Source organism: Macaca mulatta, chromosome 6, assembly GCF_049350105.2.
Source record: "Macaca mulatta isolate MMU2019108-1 chromosome 6, T2T-MMU8v2.0, whole genome shotgun sequence".
In the NCBI taxonomy this organism is placed as follows: domain Eukaryota; kingdom Metazoa; phylum Chordata; class Mammalia; order Primates; family Cercopithecidae; genus Macaca; species Macaca mulatta.
In genome coordinates, this window is record NC_133411.1 from 89,480,653 (window position 1) to 89,502,403 (window position 21,751).

Here is a 21,751-nt window from a genome sequence, read left to right on the forward strand (position 1 = left end):
ATTCTCGCCTGGAGTATCAATGAGCTATGTTACTAGACTATAAAAGAATACTTTTATATTCATTGTTGATGTTAATCCATCAACAGTGAATGTTCTATAGCCATAGCAAATAACCTAAAAGTAGAACTAGTTTACCTTGCCTCAAACAATATTTGTTTTTGTTTTAATTTTTATCTTATCAAAGTTATATATGTATAATTTAAAAAGTCAAATAGTTTCTACAAACCTTATAATAAAAAATTGGCAGTCCTGTACCCACCCCTCCCTGTCCCTGATTTTACTTTAAACTTGCTTTTTTTTTTTTTTTTTTTACGAATTCTGTTTATCTCTAAGTTTCTAAATAACTGCCTTGTTCCATTTCCTTGTTTTTTTCAATTTTAGATATTATCTATTATCTTTTTATTATGGAAGATGAGTAATTTTCTTAATTTATTACGACCTCCAACAAACCTTCTCAATCTTCCCTTAATTTCCAATATAGTTATGGCTTAATTTTTTATATTTTAATTGCACTAATATTGAGTATTTTATTGTGACTCTTTAAATATTATCAACATTAGAGAGATATAGAAAACGTTTCCTTTCTTGAAAAACGTTCTAGAGTTTTTAAAAAGTAAATATCAGTTTTTTGTATATCAATCTACATTATATCCAAATTCTCTTGACAGATGTATTAGTCTTCTCTCAGTACTTAGACATGGTATAAAATGCATCAGTTCCTTTTTTTATGTGTGTGATTCTGTCTCCTCTAACTCTACGGTGTCAATTTTAAGCTTCCTGTAATGATCCCATCTTAGATTTTGTCTCCTATTTTTCATTTATTTGTGTGTGTGTGTGTGTGTGTGTGTGTGCGGCACATCAAGCCTGTAAGTGTGGTTTCTACCTAAGCTCTAGCGCTCATTATGTGGACTAGAGCATGTCCTCTCGGGAAAAGCCATGTAAACATGGATTCAGTCCTGTTTGAGTGTCTGCCAGTTTCTGTCTGCTTTTGGTGGTTTTCCAGTCTCTTGAAATAGTGTTTTTGCTGTTGATTTTTGTTTGTTTGTTTTGTTTGGTACAGAGTTTATAATTGTTATCTTTACAAGAGTTAGTGTAATACAGCTTACTTTGCCATTACCTGAACTGGAACTACCTCATTGTTAACTTTTCATTACTTTTTTTTTGGCAAGAAAATTCAATTAAATGCATGGTTACCGTCCGTCATACTCCCCAGCTTCTCCCGGTCTCATTAAAAAGATGTTAAAAAGATGCTAATAGATGCTAACTACCTTATGGGCAATTTTCTTATTAAAAAACACCTTGAAGACTTTAAATTGTTTTTTAGACCAATAATTTGTTTTTATCTTGTCTCTAGGTAAATAAGATTATATAGCAAAGTAAATATTACAAGTTTTTCATGCAAATATTTTGAATTGAAATGTATTTTTAGAAATTTGGCATTAAATCATAAGTAAAGTTTTAAAAAAAATTTTAATAAATATTTTTGAATGAAAACATTTGGCAGAATTTTTAATCCATTGTTTAGAAAGACAATTATTAAGGTTTGAAAAATTTCTTAGAAATAATAAACCAAACATAAAATTAACATACTAAAATTTGATATTTTTTTTTTTAGGAATTTTTAAATACTTGTTATTTTTATGATTTTTGAAAGATCACTAGTTTTGAGTTTATTCATTTATGATTAAATAATAATGGCCTTATAGTTAACACAGTAAGTTTTTATGAAAATTTTTGTTTCAAATTTTTAATGTCAGTGTAATAATGCCTTTTAACCAGTCATGCTATTTCATCAAATAAGTTTAGTTCAGTGATTTGCATGGCGGGAGGGGTGGTGGAGATTGGCTTAAATATCTGACATTTTTAAATGAGAAGGAACTAGGATTTTATAATCAGGAAAAAAATTTTTACTGTTTTAATTTAATTTTTCTGGACAATGTTATGAGAGACCTGACTAGTTGTTACTAAACAGGGAAAACTGGTTTACATTCAGAAAAAAATTACTGATAGTATTTTACACTATGTTCAATTAAGTTATAGTTTCTGAGTATCCCATAGCATGATATTTTATCATATTATAACTTCTGGCCAATATTTGCTTACTCACTGTTTCTATGAGCAACAGAATCTACGCAACAGCAAACAGTGATCCCAGCCCCAGTTAGATTTTTCTCTTTCATAGGCACTCTGGAATGCTACTGTGTTAAAGTAATCAACCATTTTAAAAAGACAAATCAAATTTAAACTGACTCGAGAGTTTACCCTTAGATGTTATTTTTGTTGTGGTTTGTTTGCAAAATCCTTCACCAACCATCTTTAGATATTGTTCACAAGTTTCCTATTGATAAATTATTAGTCTGAATACAAAGTTTAGAGTTGTTTATTCAGGATTCCACTACAAATCGAGGTCAATACTGGGATTCTAACGTAGACTAATTGCTAAGGTTCCCATATACTGTAATTGTTTTGATATGACCAAGGGATAAAAAAGAATAATAAAAGACTGAGTAGGCACTTGCATTTATATTTCTATTTACAGATTATTTAATAGTGTTATCAGCTATAGTATAGGAAGTCTGATTCAAAAGTAAACAATGGAAAACATAACCAAAGGACATAAATATGGGCATCTTGATTAGATGAAAAAATATGATGGTCCTAAATGGGGGAAATTCAGTATTACTTTGTATTTCATTTTGGAAAGAAATTCACAATAATTTGAAAATTAGTGTAGTTCCAAACCACATGCCCAGCATTTAAAAAAAAAAAAAAAACAACACTTTACTGAGGTATGATTGACATACAAAAAAACTGTATGTATTTTTTTATATATATGTAACTTAATGAGTTTGTTGATAAGTATACACATGTGAAACCAGCATTTTTCTTTAAGTTGCTGTATTTTGTTTATTTTGGTTTGAATTTGTCTGAAATTCATAGTCAGAATTTCATGGGATGTTCTTGGTAAAACTAGATGATGAATGTTTGAAAAAAAGAATTATGAGATGGAGCTTATAGTTCTTAATAATAAAACATAGTATAAAGCTATAATAATTAAAGGAGCATGTTATTGGTAAATGGATAGAAACTAATGAGACTGAATAGCAAGCTCAAGAACATACTTAAATATACATAAATACTTAATTTCTAATAATGGTATTTCATATGAGTAAGGAGAGAATAGATTGCTAAATAACTGGTGAAGAAATAATGGTTAGATATTTGGAGAGAAAAATTTAAAAATGAAAATATAGGTGAATAATCACTTTCTTTGATAGGCAAAGACCTTAAGAGGTAACTATTTTAGACTTGATTACTTTAAAATGTATATGCTCCACAAGTAACATTGCCAAACCAAAAAAATACTTGCAACATGTATGACAAAGTATTAATTCACTTCATTGGCAATTTCTGAACTCTTAGTATGAGCATAGAACTTATGCTTGGAGTGGGGAAAGGAAACAGTAAACATTTATAAATTAGATAATTTCACATAATCACAACTTTTATGAAGATTTATAAAATATTGTTTCTCAATACTTGTACTATTGGCATTTCTTTTCAGGACTGTTGTGAAAATTCTAGAATGATTATATCCTAGTTAAGGAAGCCAAGGAAAAATCTCTAGAAAGGTAATATTGAGCAGAGAATTGAATAAAGGAGAAAGTCATGTGTATTTTGGGGAGAACATTCTTGGAAGGATCTGCAAAGACCCTCTATTAGTATTTTGTTAAAGGTGAAACAAAGTAGCACACACTTAGTGGTTTCCTTGTCCCATCCGGCTCCTTGAGGCTTTCAGCATTCCTGAACTTGTGACTACATCACTCCCAGTTTCTGCTTTGTTCTCACATCACCTTCTTACTGTGATCTCTTTCTTTTCTCTTGTAAGGACCCTTGTGATTACATTGGACCCACCTGGCTAATTTATGATACTCTCTCTACCTATCTCAAGATCTTTAAGCTAATCACATCCCTAAAGTCCTTTTTGCCACATAAGGTAATATTCACAAGTTCTGGAGATTACAACAACACAGACATGGGGAAGGGGGACTACTATTCAGCTTCCCACAGACCCTGATTCGGTGTGTTCCTTTTCAATTGCTATAGTAGCAAATTACCACAAACTTAGTGCCTCAAAACAACATAAATTTACCAAACATAACATAAATATATATTTTACTTCTGTGGGATAAAAGTTCAATATAGGTCTCACCTAGCAAAACTCAAAGTGTCAGTAAGGTTGCGTTCCTTTCTGGAGGCTCTACAGGAGAACCCATTGCCTTGTCTTTCCCTGTTTCTGGAAACCACATACATTTTTTGGCTCATGGCCCACTTCTTCCATTTTTAAGGATAACGATTTTATATCTCTCTGTGTGTATCTTCACCACTTGTCCCTCTGACTGCAGCCAGGAACATTTCTCTAATTTTAAGTATTTACGTGAATACATTGGGTTCACCCAGAAAATAAGGAAGGATAATCTCTCATCCAAAGATTATAACCTTAATCACATCTACAGAGTCCCACTTTGCTGTGGAAGGTAACATCTCAAGTTTCAAGAATTAGGTTGTAGACATTTTTGGGGGAACATCATTCTGTCTACCACATTCAGGAGTATTTTGACCTATTCAAGCATAGAAAGAAGGCAAGTGGCTGGGGCACAGCAAAGGCAGGGAGAATGGTAAGAGATGAGACTGGCACGGTTGTCACAGGCCAGACTGCTGTCCATTGGAGAGTATTTCAAGAGAGAATAGGATGTCATAAATTCAAGAAATAAATCAACATTAATCTACAGAAGTTTCTGGGATGATAAGATTGTAGATTCTGTATCTATCTGTTTTTGGATGTATCTGTACTGCCCAGTACAGCAACCACTACCTGTATGTGGCTGTTGAACACTAAAATGTGACTTGTGTGACTGAGAAACTTTCTTTTTAATTTCATTAAATTTAAATTTAAATAGTCACGTGTGACTAGTGACTACTGTATTGAAGAGGACAGATAATAGATACATTTTTGGAGAAGTTTTGCTATGACAGGAGCAGGAAAATGGACAATAGCAACTAGAGGGATATGGGATTAAGGATGTTTTTTGTTTTGTTTAGATTGGTAAAATTAAAGCATATTTATATTCATTATTTATTATTGAATAACACATTACCACAAATTTAGCAGCTTAAAACCATATACGTTTATTAATCTCACTGTTTCTGTGGGTCAGGAGTCCAGGTATGGCATTGCTAGGACTCATCTAAAAGCTGCAATTAAGGCATTGTCCGGGGGCTGTGGTCTCATCTCAAGGTGAAGGATCTGCCTTCAAGCTCAGTGGGGTACAGGCACAGTTGAGTTCCTTGTAGCCTGTTGGAATGAAGGCCTCAGTTTCTTTTTGGCTATGATGGTTAATTTTATATGTCAGCTTGGCAGGGCCATGGTGCCCAGATGTGTGATCAGGCATTCTGAGTGTTTTTGTGAGGGTGTTTTTGGATGAAATTAATATTCAAACCAATGGATTTTAAGTAAAGAGAATTGCCCTCTGTGTTAGTATATTCTTGTGTCGCTGTAAAGAAGTTCATGACAATAGGTGCTTTATAAAGAAAAGAGGTTTAATTGGCTCATGGTTCTGCAGGCTGTACAGGAAGCATGGTGCCAGTGTTTGTTCCTGCCGAGGGCCTCAGGAAGCTTCCAGTCATGGCAGAAGATGACAGAGAACTGGCACGTCACATGGCAAGAGTGTGGGCGTGAGAGAGAGAAGGGGGAGGTCCCAGATCCCTTTAAAAAAGCAGATCTCATGTGAACTGAGTGAGAGGAGGCCCCACCTGGAGATACAGATTTGGCAGTTTTCAGCTTATTTTTAATAATGGAAGCTGTGATTGTGAATAACCCTATCAACCTCTGTAGAGTTAAATAAGAAGAGGGTCAAGGAATTGTTCCAGGAAACAATACTGTTTTACTTCTGAGTAGATGATAGAGAAACCTACTGAAAAGATGTGATGAGATCTGGAAGAGTGTCAGGGAATCCAAGATTCTGTATAGAAGGAATACAAATCTACATTTCTTCATCAGCACCTAATACCAAAAATAAAGCAAATAATAGGCATCCCCTGCCCTCTCCCTCTGACCAATCAATTATTATAGGGAAAGTTTTCTAGCTGATTGAGTCCATATACAATAAAATGTTTCATTTTTAATTCTAACAACTAATTAGGCCAGGATATGTACCCTAAATGTAACTATATTGTCCATGAACCAAAAGACTCATCACCTCTATTTAAGACAGTAATAGCGTGAATATTTATAGCCCTTCAATGTAAAGTAACTTCTGAGATTTCTGTACTATGTAGACTTTTATGGAGTTTTTTTCTTTTTTGCTCTCAAGAACTCTCTGATTCCCACTATGACTTTTGCAATTATTAAGACCTAAATAACAATTCTTAGATGACACACTTGAAATATTAAATCATATAACCTAACCGTAAAATGCTTATAATTTGTATAGCACAATAATTACAATGTGGCATACTTTTCACCCCTAGATTATTGCATTTTAATTTTAAGAACCTGTGAGATCCAAAATACATGGAGCCTTGCTTGAGTATATGATCAGCCTGAGATGTTTTAGCATTTTTTATGAGTTCTAAGAAATTTGGGCAATAATATGTTGTAGTTGGAAAGATGAGATTAGTAGTTTTACAAATATAGTTTTCTTATCTTTTTAGAAGGAGTCCTTATCAGTATCCTTTTCTCAGTTCCAGTTACCTTTTAAGATCAGTGTGAGCAGTTCCCGACTGAGATATGTTACTGTCCCTTTTAGAAGGTGCATTTGTGATGTTCTTTATTTAAATCTAAAAGAAACATTTCAGGCCATACTCTGTGGCTCACATCTCTAATCTCAGCACTTTGGGAAGCCAAGGCAGGCATATCACTTTAGCTCAGGAGTTCGAGACCAGCCTAGCCAAACAGTGAAACTCTGTCTCTACTAAAAATAACAAAAAGTAGTCAGGAATGGTGGTAGGCGCCTGTAATCCCAGCTACTCGGGATGCTGAGGCAGGAGAATCACTTGAACACAGGAGGCAGAGGTTGCAATGAGCCAAGATCATGCTGGTGCACTCCAGCCTGGGTGACAGAGTGCGAATCTGTCAAAATAGAATAGAATAGAATAGAATAGAATAGAATAGAATAGAATAGAATAGAATAGAATAGAATAGAATAGAATAGAATAGAATAGAATAGAATAGAATAGAAATTTCAGAAAGCCACTAAACTGAAGAGTTCAGGATATAAAGCCTTAGGACACATGTGGTTGATTCAAAACTACAACAAAAAGTTGACCAACTTGTAGTTGATCATGAGCATAACTAGGTCAAGGTAATACAGTTCAGTCACCTTTTTTAAAACATATCTTGATTAATTTCCTATATTACTAGAATTTTATAACGATCACAACTATATATATGCAACTGTGTATATATGTATGATAGACAGTATTCTGCATTATAAACTGTAATGGACAGACTACTGTTTTTAGTATACACATATCTAGTTACAGCTAAGCTTTTCTCTGATGTGAATAAATTTAAAAGCACTCACTGCAACAAAATGAGATTCTATCTGGTCGTTATTCGCCTAGTAATAACATCAAGATACCTTTATTTTTCATTTTCCTTTAGTTCTACATCTTGGTTCCCAGGATAGTAATGAAGATTAATTCTTCAAGTTTATTTAGTCTACTTTGATAATATATTGAAACTGAAACCCTTTAGTGGATATATTTTAAACAGGATATCAAATCTCACCTTGATAATCTCCTGTCCTCAGAAACACTTAGAATGGCCACAAATAACTCTCTAGGAATTAATGTTACTCATAGTATTTATTTTATGTGCTTTACTGATACTGTATATTCTTTTATTTGTGTGGTCATTTAAAAGAACCTGAAAACTGAGTATATAACTATACATTCTTTAAAAAACATCTGTTTTAATTCTTTTCAAATCTATATATTATGATAGTATTAAGTGCTAGTAAGCAATTAACTGCCCTTTTTGTTTAAATTATACTAATCAATAAATAGCCCTGTCATGTCTTTAAACAGCTGTCATGTTTATAAATATATCAATAAATAACCCTGTCTGGTCTCTATTTCTTAATTTGGACAGAATCACTGCCCAAATCCCTTACCTATCCCATTATAGTTATAGTTTCTTAATGAGGATTATTCCAATAAATAATCAAAATTTTATCCAACACTTAGTATGGGCCAGAGCTTTGAAAGATATTTTGGAGGCTATGGAAGAAATAGAAGAGAGGGTCCCACATCTCAAAAAGCTTCAAACCTAAAGGGAAAGACTGCATTTCTGAAACAACCAAAGAAAAATATAAGCAGGATACAACTGAGTAATACATTGTATGAGACTGAAATATTAAGACTAGAGAGGCCAATGTAGGCTGATATGGTTTGGCTGTGTCTCCATCCAAATCTCATCTTGAATGATAACTCCCACAGTTCCCACATGTCATGGGAGGAACCTGGTGGGAGGTGATTGAATTACAGGGGCAGGTCTTTCCTGCATTGTTCTTGTGATAGTGAATGAGTTTCACAAGAGCTGATGGTTTTAAAAACAGGAGTGGCTGGGCACAGTGGCCCACGCCTGTAATCTCAGCACTTTGGGAGGCCAAGGTGGGCAGATGACCAGGTCAGGAGTTCGAGACTAGCCTGACCAACATGGTGAAACCCCATCTCTACTAAAAATACAAAAATTAGCTAGGTGTGGTGATCCACCCCTGTAATGCCAGCTATTCAGGAGGCTGAGGCAGGAGAATCACTTGAACCCAGGAGGCGGAGGTTGTAGTGAGCCAAGATCGTGCCACTGCACTCTAGCCTAGGCAACAGAGTGAAACGCTGTCTCAAAAAACCCAAAAAACAGAAGTTTCCCTGCGTAAGCTCTGTTTTTGCCTGCTGTCATCCATGTAAGACGTAACTTGCTCCTCCTTGCCTTCCACCATGATTTTTGAGGTCCCCCCAGCCTCACTCATGTAAGTGCATGTGGAACTATAAGTACATTAAACCTCTTTTTCTTCCCAGTCTCAGGTGTGTCTTTATCAGCAGTGTTTAGAAAACCGACTAATACATAGGCTAACTTAGTTAAAAAGAACTTGGCCTGGGCTTGAGGTGATGATAAGTGATTTAATCTTGGACTTGAAGAGTTGACAGAAAGATATCCAGAATAAGCAAACCCCTGGCTAAAGAAAATGTGTAAGTTTTCTGAAATTGATAATTTTTAATGCGGATTAAATTTAAAAAGCTAAAGTATTTATTTCATCACTTAGAATGATAACCATTAAGAGTCAACTAGTGAAACTTACTCTGATCATACACACACACACACACACACACATATATATATATATATATTTTTTTTTTTGAGATAGAGTCTCATGCTGTCGCCAGGCTGGAGTGCAGTGGCGCGATCTCGGCTCACTGCAACCTCTGCCTCCTGGCTTTAAGCAATTCTCTTTCCTCAGCCTCCTGAGTAGCTGGGACTACAGACGCACGCCGCCACACCCCGCTAATTTTTTTTATATTTTAGTAGAGACAGGGTTTCACGGTGTTGCCCAGGCTGGTCTCGAACTCTTAAGCTCAGGCAAAAATCCACCCACCTTGGCCTCCCAAAGTGCTAGGATTACAAGCTTGAGCCACCACACCTGGCCGATTATCAATATTTTAAAAGTCAATTGCCCTTCTTTACATAGAGAAATGCAGACATAGCTTAAACTCTTAGATTATAGATTGAGGTTCTTAACACAGATCTGTGTACTCTGAATTATTAATAAAATTGAGAACTAACTACAAAAAAACTCTTAATTTCTAACAGAAGAGACATGCTCTCAAAATGTCTTTAATATGTGCTTTCTGACTCTGCTGTACCATTTGAAGTCATGGTTTTATACTGTAGGTTATTTTGAAGTGACAGAATAATAACTAAAGAATAGCGGTGACAGTAACCTTATATGTCAAACTAGAAACTGGAGTGAAAAATTTAAAAATTGACACAACAGTACAATATAGGTTTTGTGCTAATTTGCTGGCGTTAAAATGATACTTAAATTGCTGCTTTTCTTTTGTTGTGGGACAGAATAAAGGTGGACTGGATGTAGAGGTAGAACACATAAATATTTTATACTTCTCAACTCATTCAGCCTGATATGAGGCCCTTTTTGAAGTCCAGTGCATCTAGGCGTGTGGCCCCTTGCATCTGTAATAATGTGCATAGGCTAGAATAGCAGCAGTGAAGGTGAAAGAGTGCTTCCTGCTCCTGGCTATGAACCATGTGTATATATAAGCCAAATGCTCATACTTTTGAGAATTTAAAAAAATTAATCTGAGTATTTCAAGTAAAATCCTTTTCTTTCATTAAATTTCTAGATACTTTTAGTTTATTTTTATTGTGTAGAATAACAGATGTCCTTATCTATTGAAGGACTAGAAACTGGTGACAATAATTAGAAATTAGATATAATAAAAATAGTTGTGTACTTTTAAGAAGAAATGACATTTCATGTTTATTTTACACTAAGTAGCTGCAAAAAGATCTAAGAGGGTTTTGGAAGTTTTCATCAGTATATTTGAGTGATATTTTGAAAGAAGTTGTTATTAGTGATTTAAAATTAGTCCTTTCTTTGTCATCTGAGATAGAAGTGTAGAGGGCTGGACTTGTGTTTATCTCTTCATTTATATTTTACTGATTATTTTATTTCAGGATCAAAGTGTGGGATGAATTCTTTGTCCTTTTGGCATTTTGAAACTTTTCAAGTGTTAAAAAAACTTTTTCTTTCCAAAAATGTCCACTTCTCTCCAACCTACCTGAAAATTGTTATAATGAAAGAATACGAAACCACTTTGTGGGTTTGTGTTTTGCTAGTGTAACCTATTGGCTAAAATAAAGTAAGCTTATTTTTTTTTTCTCCTGCTTTGTATCAACTCAAAACATTAATATTCTGTAGGTGACATTTTTTCCTTTGTTGTTGTTATTGTTGTTGTTTTTGAGACTGAGTCTTGATGTGTCGCCCGGGCTAGAGTTCAGCGGCATGATCTCGGTTCCAGTGATACTCATATCTCAGCCTCCTGAGTAGCTGGGCTTATAGGCGTGCACCACCATGCCTGGCTAATTTTTGGATTTTTAGTAGAGAAGGGGTTTCACCATGTTGGCCAGGCGGGTTTCAAACTCCTGATCTGAGGTGATCCACCCACCTTGGCCTCCTAAAGTGTTGGGATTACAGGCATGAGCTACTACAGCTGGCCAGGTGACATATTTCTTTAACTTTGTGTGTATATTTACACTCAGAGAAGCTTCAAAATGTAACTGTTCAAATTTGCTTTCAATTTATTTATTGTTTATATAGGTAAAACTTTCTTATTTAAGCTTATGTGCCTGTTGAATGAACATTTCATTGCATGAGAAAACTGCAACTGCTTTATCAAACTGTACGAATGCAGTTTCACAGTGGATGTCTACTTTAGTGAAGTCTGCTTTTATTTGTAAATTGTCTAATAAAGATTTGTCTCAGAATCCTCAACCATCTTAAATATTTCTTAACCTGTGTGTAACATATTTATAGAAATATTCTTTTAAAAGCAATACCTTTCGGAAATCTTCTTATCAGATAAATGCATAATAGAAATTTGCGATCTTGGAGGCAAAAAACAAAAACCCAAAACAAAACAAAAATTCTCATTTTACTCTTCTTCTACAGACTCAGTACTACTAGCATCTTTCTTTGGAATTATGTGTAGGTTCTGAACCTAATTCTTCCCCTACTTTTTGTCTAGTTGGGACACTCTCTTACCAAGAAGCAGCACAACAGCATAGCATAGCAGAATCTTGACTTTACCCCTTCAATAGCTTGCATAACTACTCTGAATCTGAGTTTACTGGTATATAATATGGATATGATAATAGTTCTTTTACGGTGAAGATGTATCCTAGTTTATATTTTTGCTACGCTTGAGCTATATTTCAACCAAAAGATATGGTAACTGCATAGTAATCATCATCATAATTTGTTATCTGTTATAATAATTTTAATTTTCAGGATAATTATAATCATTATTACTAATCATTGTGCTTCAGCATCCTTATCAGTCAAATGGGGGAATACCTGTGTTTCCTTCAGAATTCCATAAGTGTAACTAAAACTATTATTTTATTTTAAAGTGTACCCTAATAGAGGAATTAAGGTATTTTTAAGATTCTTACTTTTATGCAGAAGTACTAAAGCTTGACACTTAACTTTATTATTGGCAATTTATGGTAATACATTATTGTCTTTAGATAAAAGAGTTAATTATTGTGTAGCTACTGGTTTCCTAAAACTCTACCTTTCTCTTAGCTATAACAAAATTTTGAGCTTTCTTCAATAAAAGGTCAGTTATTCCATTTTAGCATTTGTGTGAATAGAAATTAGAGTTTAAAATTCTCATATATAATTCCTTTTCTTATTCTGAGCAGAAAGACTTAAAATTAGGCTTTAGCAAACAGATGGTAGTATGCTTATACAGTATTTATGTTGCTTTCTTTTCTGCTAGGAGATGGGAGAGTGACTTACCACTTACAAAAATTAGTCCTGGGCTATATGTTGATTTATATGATAAAGTAAGAAACTTTAGGTTGTAGCCCAGTTTTTTTGCTCACTGTTTGTATATCTGGTAAATGCATTGTATTTAAATCTTTCTTACACTTTTTTCTTCTCAGAAGAAATTGTGTATGCTTAAAACGATGCTGCTCAATCTTGATATTTTCCTCAAATTAAACATGTTTTTGTTTTATTTTAGTTCAGACTTGGTTCCTTCAACCTAGAGAAAGTTGAAAACCCAGCTGAAGTCATTAGAGAACTTATTTGTTATTGCTTGGACACCATCGCAGAAAATGAAGCCAAAAATGAGCACCTGCAGAAAGAAAATGAAAGGCTTCTGAGAGATTGGAATGATGTTCAAGGACGGTGTGTACACAGTTTGCTTGTGGTATAAAAATACGGAGCCCTTGTCATATTGTTATAGCTTTAAGTTAATGATTTGTAAATTTCCAACATATGTAGATTAGCATATATTTCATACAAAATTTGTCATTAAGTTTAGCTTAACTGAATATGATTAAACAAAATTATTAGTCAATATTGTATATTATAGAAGTACATTAACACTTTTATGTCATTAGTATGTGGTGGCACCAGCAAACTTATAAACAATAGGGAGCAATTGGGCATTGAAGATCAATACCCATTAATACTAATAAATAACTTAGGTAGTAACTATTTATAAAGATTAATTCAGCTCAAATTATAGGATTAATAATGAATTAAAAAGAGACATGAAATAAAATAAACATAATTGATTTCTTATTTGGAATCAGTGAGTGGCACCTATTTCAAGTGATAATGTTTTGGCTCCCAATAGAGACTTATTTCTCCTGATTTATTGAAAATTCATACTATAAGCATTTTTAAAGGATGAACTGATTGTGGCTACTGGACAAGACATTTGGAAGCCTTTTATTTTTCTGGCTTTTCCTGTTTTTAAATGAGGAAGAAAAAAATAATTTTTTTTTTAAATTATGAACTTTCTCAACTAAATGTAATCTAGGCCGGCCCAATGTGTAACCTTTATTATTCTATTCTCTATAAGATGTTTGAAGGAAATAAAATGCATGTGATGAACATTTATATCCTCACTGAGTCATATATAATATATATATGTGTGTGTATGTGCACATATAGTATATATATATGTATGTGTATGCACACACATATATATAGTGAGAAAGAAAATGATGTCTGAAATCATTATGTGGAATATATATATAATAATGATAATAATTATTAGTACATCCAGTAGATTTTTTAAATCTTTTGCTTAAATAACGCTAAAGCATGGGAACAGTTATCCAACATATTTAGAGTATTTTTAGTGCAACCATTGTGATTACTCTATATGGACATTAGTGAGTATATGTGGAAGTATATGAAAAATGGTGAAGGTTTTACCACTGTCAATATATGTATGTGAAAATGAGGCTGACTAAAAGCGGTTATTTTTCTGTACATTCAATTATATTTATTAACTAATGCAAAACATGTAAAATTAAGTTCCTAGCACCTATGTTATTTGACTTTCATGTATTGTATTAGGAAAGTGGTTTTGTTCTATCTTAGATCTAAATTAATTTCTATCTCCAATTATATATATTATATATAAATAATATAAAAATGAGACCAAATCCAAACTGTGTATTAGGAAACCATGCAGAAAAAGTTAATTTTTCTCTTTACTGCTTATTCATGAATAAAGATGAATTCTATGTCATGGTATGAATAAGTATCAGGTATCTGTACTACAAAGCATTTCTTGGACCTATATCTGTAGCTTGGGTGTATTTTCTATTTAATATGTGAAATAAATCAAATTAAAGGAGATGAGCTATGGTCGTGATAAACCATTATATTTAAAACTCAGAATACCCTCAGGATGATAGGAAATTTGATCCACAAATTGCCTACAAAAATGCAGACTGGGTACTTGGTACTTGAACAAATTGCTTTAAAATGTCTGCCAGAGGTTGAAAGAGGTATTATCTCATCAGTATTCAACACCACTCCCATAGAATTGAAAGCAGCAGGGAACGAAGATGAGGAATTAGAGATGAATGCACCCTGTGCTGTAACAGTGTGTGCGAGGGGCACATATTATATGTGGCTCACAGATGCTTGATTTGCTATTTCTGGACTATCCAGCAAGTGCTTTTGTCTTGTTGTGGCAAGAGATTTCCTGTTTGATCAAAAGCACAGCCATGTACCCTGTCACCTGCCTTATTATGATGCAGCTATTTTTTTTTTTTTTTTGATAATACTGTGTCAGATGTCTTCTTCAGGGTCTATAGATGTGTGCCTTTGGGGTGGCCCTATGTACTGAGAAGAAAGAGTCCACTCCAGAGGATTCTAGTCTCTTTATTGTATTCCACATCTTAGATTAGTAGCTTTAAATATTTCCCAAATTTGGTTTTCTCTCCTTTCAGAGGACAGAGACCACTTTAAGGAGCTGCAAATACATCTTGATCATGGCCAAGCAGCAGTTTCTTAGTGTTCCCTCACTAGAGCCTTTCCATGCTGGAAAGGATTTACAGCTTTAGCTTCCATAAGGCAGTAGTTCTAATTAAGTGTCTTTAGGGAGATTAGAAATAGGACATGAGCATATGGAGTTAGGTAACTGGGGACATAGAAAGTAGAGAATCATTAGCGTTGGGGCCATGTTAAACTTGGCAATAGTTTTGGGGGAAGCCTCTGATTATTCTTGTGTCAGTGTCCATGATCCAAGCATTTCTTCTATACTACATATGAAGGGATGGGAGGGTGGTGTTAAAATAGTGGGGAAGGACACAATGTAAGGGATGGGAATTCCTGTAGAAGCGAAGGTAGATGGGTCTGGGATACATTTACTACACAATAAGATATTATATGAGCATAAAATAGTTGTGTACACGTGTTTATTAACGTGGAAAATGTTGATCATATATTAAGGTAAGACGTGCATCACCACAAATATAAACAATATCCCATTGTTTGCAAAAATATATTTAAATAGAGAGTATCTGGAAGAAGAAAATTAAATGTTAATAGTGTACATCTGGAATGGTAGACTACATTTTCCTTTAATTTTGGGGAGTATTTTTTGTATATGTTTTAGTATTTAAATATGTATCACCATTATAATCAGAAACAACTATAAAGCTATTTTCATTTGGGATGATGGTGGAGAATAAACAAGGCTTGAGTGAGGAATGAGAAATTACAGCATAAGTAAAAAGTGTGAGCTTTAATGCATAGAATTTTAACATATATTTGCTGTTATTTTAAATTACCACTTAATAATTGTGTTCTTGGCTCCATTTTGAACAAGTGGCATCACTGCATTAATTTTGTATAGTTGAGATAAAGGAGGAAACATTTAAGATGTGTATATAAATCCTTAGGTTACTGGCTATATTTATTTAGTGGGTTTTCTACTTAATTACTAATAACGACTCTCAAGTTCCATGTTACTGAATAGATGTTTTGTTTGCACTCAGAACTCTGCTTAGAAATTATCTGCCTTTATTCTGAGTTATAGTTATTAAACCCATAATTGGAGGCAGTTTTCAGTGAATTGGGTTGACACTCACAGAATCATCAGAATAAAAGACCTTGAAAGCTCTTCTAGTTCATCTCTCTGCCTTCAAGATAGAATCACATTATATCCAGATGAATTCAGTCTGATTTTTAAAGACCTCGAGGGGGCGGAGCAAGATGGCGGAATAGGAACAGCTCCAGTCTGCAACTCCCAGCGCGAGCGACACAGAAGACCGGCGATTTCTGCATTTTCAACTGAGGTACTGGGTTCATCTCACTGGGGAGTGCCGGACGATCGGTGCTGGTCAGCTGCTGCAGCCCGACCAGCGAGAGCTGAAGCAGGGCGAGGCATTGCCTCACCTGGGAAGCGCAAGGGGGAAGGGAATCCCTTTTCCTAGCCAGGGGAACGGAGACACACAACACCTGGAAAATCGGGTAACTCCCACCCCAATACTGCGCTTTAAGCAAACAGGCACACCAGGAGATCATATCCCACACCTGGCCGGGAGGGTCCCACACCCACGGAGCCTCCCTCATTGCTAGCACAGCAGTCTGTGATCTACCGGCAAGGCAGCAGCGAGGCTGGGGGAGGGGCGCCCACCATTGCTGAGGCTTAAGTAGGTAAACAAAGCTGCTGGGAAGCTCGAACTGGGTGGAGCTCACAGCAGCTCAAGGAAACCTGCCTGTCTCTGTAGACTCCACCTCTGGGGACAGGGCAATAACAAACACAGCCGAAACCTCTGCAGACGCAAACGACTCTGTCTGACAGCTTTGAAGAGAGCAGTGGATCTCCCAACACGGAGGTTGAGATCTGAGAAGGGACAGACTCCCTGCTCAAGTGGGTCCCTGACCCCTGAGTAGCCTAACTGGGAGACATCCCCCACTAGGGGCAGTCTGACACCCCACACCTCACAGGGTGGAGTACACCCCTGAGAGGAAGCTTCCAAAGCAAGAATCAGACAGGCACACTCGCTGTTCAGAAATATTCTATCTTCTGCAGCCTCTGCTGCTGATACCCAGGCAAACAGGGTCTGGAGTGGACCTCAAGCAATCTCCAACAGACCTACAGCTGAGGGTCCTGACTGTTAGAAGGAAAACTATCAAACAGGAAGGACACCTACACCAAAACCCCATCAGTACATCACCATCATCAAAGACCAGAGGCAGATAAAACCACAAAGATGGGGAAAAAGCAGGGCAGAAAAGCTGGAAATTCAAAAAATAAGAGCGCATCTCCCCCGGCAAAGGAGCGCAGCTCATCGCCAGCAACGGATCAAAGCTGGACGGAGAATGACTTTGACGAGATGAGAGAAGAAGGCTTCACTCCATCAAATTTCTCAGAGCTAAAGGAAGAATTACGTACCCAGCGCAAAGAAACTAAAAATCTTGAAAAAAAAGTGGAAGAATTGATGGCTAGAGTAATTAATGCAGAGAAGGTCCTAAACGAAATGAAAGAGATGAAAACCATGACACGAGAAATACGTGACAAATGCACAAGCTTCAGTAACCGACTCGATCAACTGGAAGAAAGAGTATCTGCGATTGAGGATCAAATGAATGAAATGAAGCGAGAAGAGAAACCAAAAGAAAAAAGAAGAAAAAGAAATGAACAAAGCCTGCAAGAAGTATGGGATTATGTAAAAAGACCAAATCTACGTCTGATTGGGGTGCCTGAAAGTGAGGGGGAAAATGGAACCAAGTTGGAAAACACTCTTCAGGATATCATCCAGGAGAACTTCCCCAACCTAGTAGGGCAGGCCAACATTCAAATCCAGGAAATACAGAGAACGCCACAAAGATACTCCTCGAGAAGAGCAACTCCAAGACACATAATTGCCAGATTCACCAAAGTTGAAATGAAGGAAAAAATCTTAAGGGCAGCCAGAGAGAAAGGTCGGGTTACCCACAAAGGGAAGCCCATCAGACTAACAGCAGATCTCTCGCAGAAACTCTCCAAGCCAGAAGAGAGTGGGGGCCAATATTCAACATTCTTAAAGAAAAGAATTTTCAACCCAGAATTTCATATCCAGCCAAACTAAGTTTCATAAGTGAAGGAGAAATAAAATCCTTTACAGATAAGCAAATGCTTAGAGATTTTGTCACCACCAGGCCTGCCTTACAAGAGACCCTGAAGGAAGCACTAAACATGGAAAGGAACAACCGGTACCAGCCAAGGCAAAAACATGCCAAAATGTAAAGACCATCGAGGCTAGGAAGAAACTGCATCAACTAACGAGCAAAATAACCAGTTAATATCATAATGGCAGGATCAAGTTCACACATAACAATCTTAACCTTAAATGTAAATGGACTAAATGGTCCAATTAAAAGACACAGACTGGCAAACTGGATAAAGAGTCAAGACCCATCAGTCTGCTGTATTCAGGAGACCCATCTCACACGCAGAGACATACATAGGCTCAAAATAAAGGGATGGAGGAAGATTTACCAAGCAAATGGAGAACAAAAAACAGTGGGAGTTGCAATACTAGTCTCTGATAAAACAGACTTTAAACCATCAAAGATCAAAAGAGACAAAGAAGGCCATTACATAATGGTAAAGGGATCAATTCAACAGGAAGAGCTAACTATCCTAAATATATATGCACCCAATACAGGAGCACCCAGATTCATAAAGCAAGTCCTTAGAGACTTACAAAGAGACTTAGACTCCCATACAATAATAATGGGAGACTTCAACACTCCACTGTCAACATTAGACAGATCAACGAGACAGAAAGTTAAAAAGGATATCCAGGAATTGAACTCATCTCTGCAGCAAGCAGACCTAATAGACATCTATAGAACTCTCCACCCCAAATCAACAGAATATACATTCTTCTCAGCACCACATCATACTTACTCCAAAATTGACCACGTAATTGGAAGTAAAGCACTCCTCAGCAAATGTACAAGAACAGAAATTATAACAAACTGTCTCTCAGACCACAGTGCAATCAAACTAGAACTCAGGACTAAGAAACTCAATCAAAACCGCTCAACTACATGGAAACTGAACAACCTGCTCCTGAATGACTACTGGGTACATAAGGAAATGAAGGCAGAAATAAAGATGTTCTTTGAAACCAATGAGAACAAAGATACAACATACCAGAATCTCTGGGACACATTTAAAGCAGTGTGTAGAGGGAAATTTATAGCACTAAATGCCCACAAGAGAAAGCAGGAAAGATCTAAAATTGACACTCTAACATCGCAATTAAAAGAACTAGAGAAGCAAGAGCAAACACATTCGAAAGCTAGCAGAAGGCAAGAAATAACTAAGATCAGAGCAGAACTGAAGGAGATAGAGACACAAAAAACCCTCCAAAAAATCAATGAATCCAGGAGTTGGTTTTTTGAAAAGATCAACAAAATTGACAGACCGCTAGCAAGACTAATAAAGAAGAAAAGAGAGAAGAATCAAATCGATGCAATTAAAAATGATAAAGGGGATATCACCACCGACCCCACAGAAATACAAAGTACCATCAGAGAATACTATAAACACCTCTATGCAAATAAACTGGAAAATCTAGAAGAAATGGATAATTTCCTGGACACTTACACTCTTCCAAGACTAAACCAGGAAGAAGTTGAATCCCTGAATAGACCAATAGCAGGCTCTGAAATTGAGGCAATAATTAATAGCCTACCAACCAAAAAAAGTCCAGGACCAGATGGATTCACAGCTGAATTCTACCAGAGGTATAAGGAGGAGTTGGTACCATTCCTTCTGAAACTATTCCAATGAATAGAAAAAGAGGGAATCCTCCCTAACTCATTTTATGAGGCCAACATCATCCTGATACCAAAGCCTGGCAGAGACACAACAAAAAAAAGAGAATTTTAGACCAATATCCCTGATGAACATCGATGCAAAAATCCTCAATAAAATACTGGCAAACCGCATTCAGCAACACATCAAAAAGCTTATCCACCATGATCAAGTGGGCTTCATCCCTGGGATGCAAGGCTGGTTCAACATTCGCAAATCAGTAAACATAATCCAGCATATAAACAGAACCAAAGACAAGAACCACATAATTATCTCAATAGATGCAGAAAAGGCTTTTGACAAAATTCAACAGTCCTTCATGCTAAAAACGCTCAATAAATTCGGTATTGATGGAACGTACCTCAAAATAATAACAGCTATTTATGACAAACCCACAGCCAATATCATACTGAATGGGCAAAAACTGGAAAAATTCCCTTTGAAAACTGGCACAAGACAGGGATGCCCTCTCTCACCACTCCTATTCAACATAGTGTTGGAAGTTCTGGCTAGGGCAATTAGGCAAGAGAAAAAAATCAAGGGTATTCAGTTAGGAAAAGAAGAAGTCAAATTGTCCCTGTTTGCAGATGACATGATTGTATATTTAGAAAACCCCATTGTCTCAGCCCAAAATCTCCTTAAGCTGATAAGCAACTTCAGCAAAGTCTCAGGATACAAAATTAATGTGCAAAAATCACAAGCATTCTTATACACCAGTAACAGACAAACAGAGAGCCAAATCAGGAATGAACTTCCATTCACAATTGCTTCAAAGAGAATAAAATACCTAGGAATCCAACTTACAAGGGATGTAAAGGACCTCTTCAAGGAGAACTACAAACCACTGCTCAGTGAAATAAAAGAGGACACAAACAAATGGAAGAACATACCATGCTCATGGATAGGAAGAATCAATATAGTGAAAATGGCCATACTGCCCAAGGTAATTTATAGATTCAATGCCATCCCCATCAAACTACCAATGAGTTTCTTCACAGAATTGGAAAAAACTGCTTTAAAGTTCATATGGAACCAAAAAAGAGCCCGCATCTCCAAGACAATCCTAAGTCAAAAGGACAAAGCTGGAGGCATCACGCTACCTGACTTCAAACTATACTACAAGGCTACAGTAACCAAAACAGCATGGTACTGGTACCAAAACAGAGATATAGACCAATGGAACAGAACAGAGTCCTCAGAAATAATACCACACATCTACAGCCATCTGATCTTTGACAAACCTGAGAGAAACAAGAAATGGGGAAAGGATTCCCTATTTAATAAATGGTGCTGGGAAAATTGGCTAGCCATAAGTAGAAAGCTGAAACTGGATCCTTTCCTTACTCCTTATACGAAAATTAATTCAAGATGGATTAGAGACTTAAATGTTAGACCTAATACCATAAAAATCCTAGAGGAAAACCTAGGTATAGGCATGGGCAAAGACTTCATGTCTAAAACACCAAAAGCAATGGCAGCAAAAGCCAAAATTGACAAATGGGATCTCATTAAACTAAAGAGCTTCTGCACAGCAAAAGAAACTACCATCAGAGTGAACAGGCAACCTACAGAATGGGAGAAAATTTTTGCAATCTACTCATCTGACAAAGGGCTAATATCCAGAACCTACAAAGAACTCAAACAAATTTACAAGAAAAAAACAAACAACCCCATCAAAAAGTGGGCAAAGGATATGATCAGACATTTCTCAAAAGAAGACATTCATACAGCCAACAGACACATGAAAAAATGCTCATCATCACTGGCCATCAGAGAAATGCAAATCAAAACCACAATGAGATACCATCTCACACCAGTT

General features: G+C 35.9%; 1 protein-coding gene across 5 annotated transcripts in view; it reads left to right on the forward strand.

Moving 5' to 3' along the window:
• Window positions 1–21,751, forward strand: part of XRCC4 (X-ray repair cross complementing 4) — a 291,186-nt gene that overhangs the window by 103,881 nt on the left and 165,554 nt on the right. For all 5 annotated transcript variants that reach the window (XR_013418175.1, XM_001111900.5, XM_078004438.1 and 2 more), the window contains exon 4: window positions 12,829–12,995. Coding sequence is in view for 4 of the 5 variants with exons in the window: in XM_001111900.5 (XP_001111900.2) it covers window positions 12,829–12,995 (167 nt within the window). In the remaining variant the exon portion in view is untranslated. The remainder of the gene's footprint in view (window positions 1–12,828; window positions 12,996–21,751) is intronic.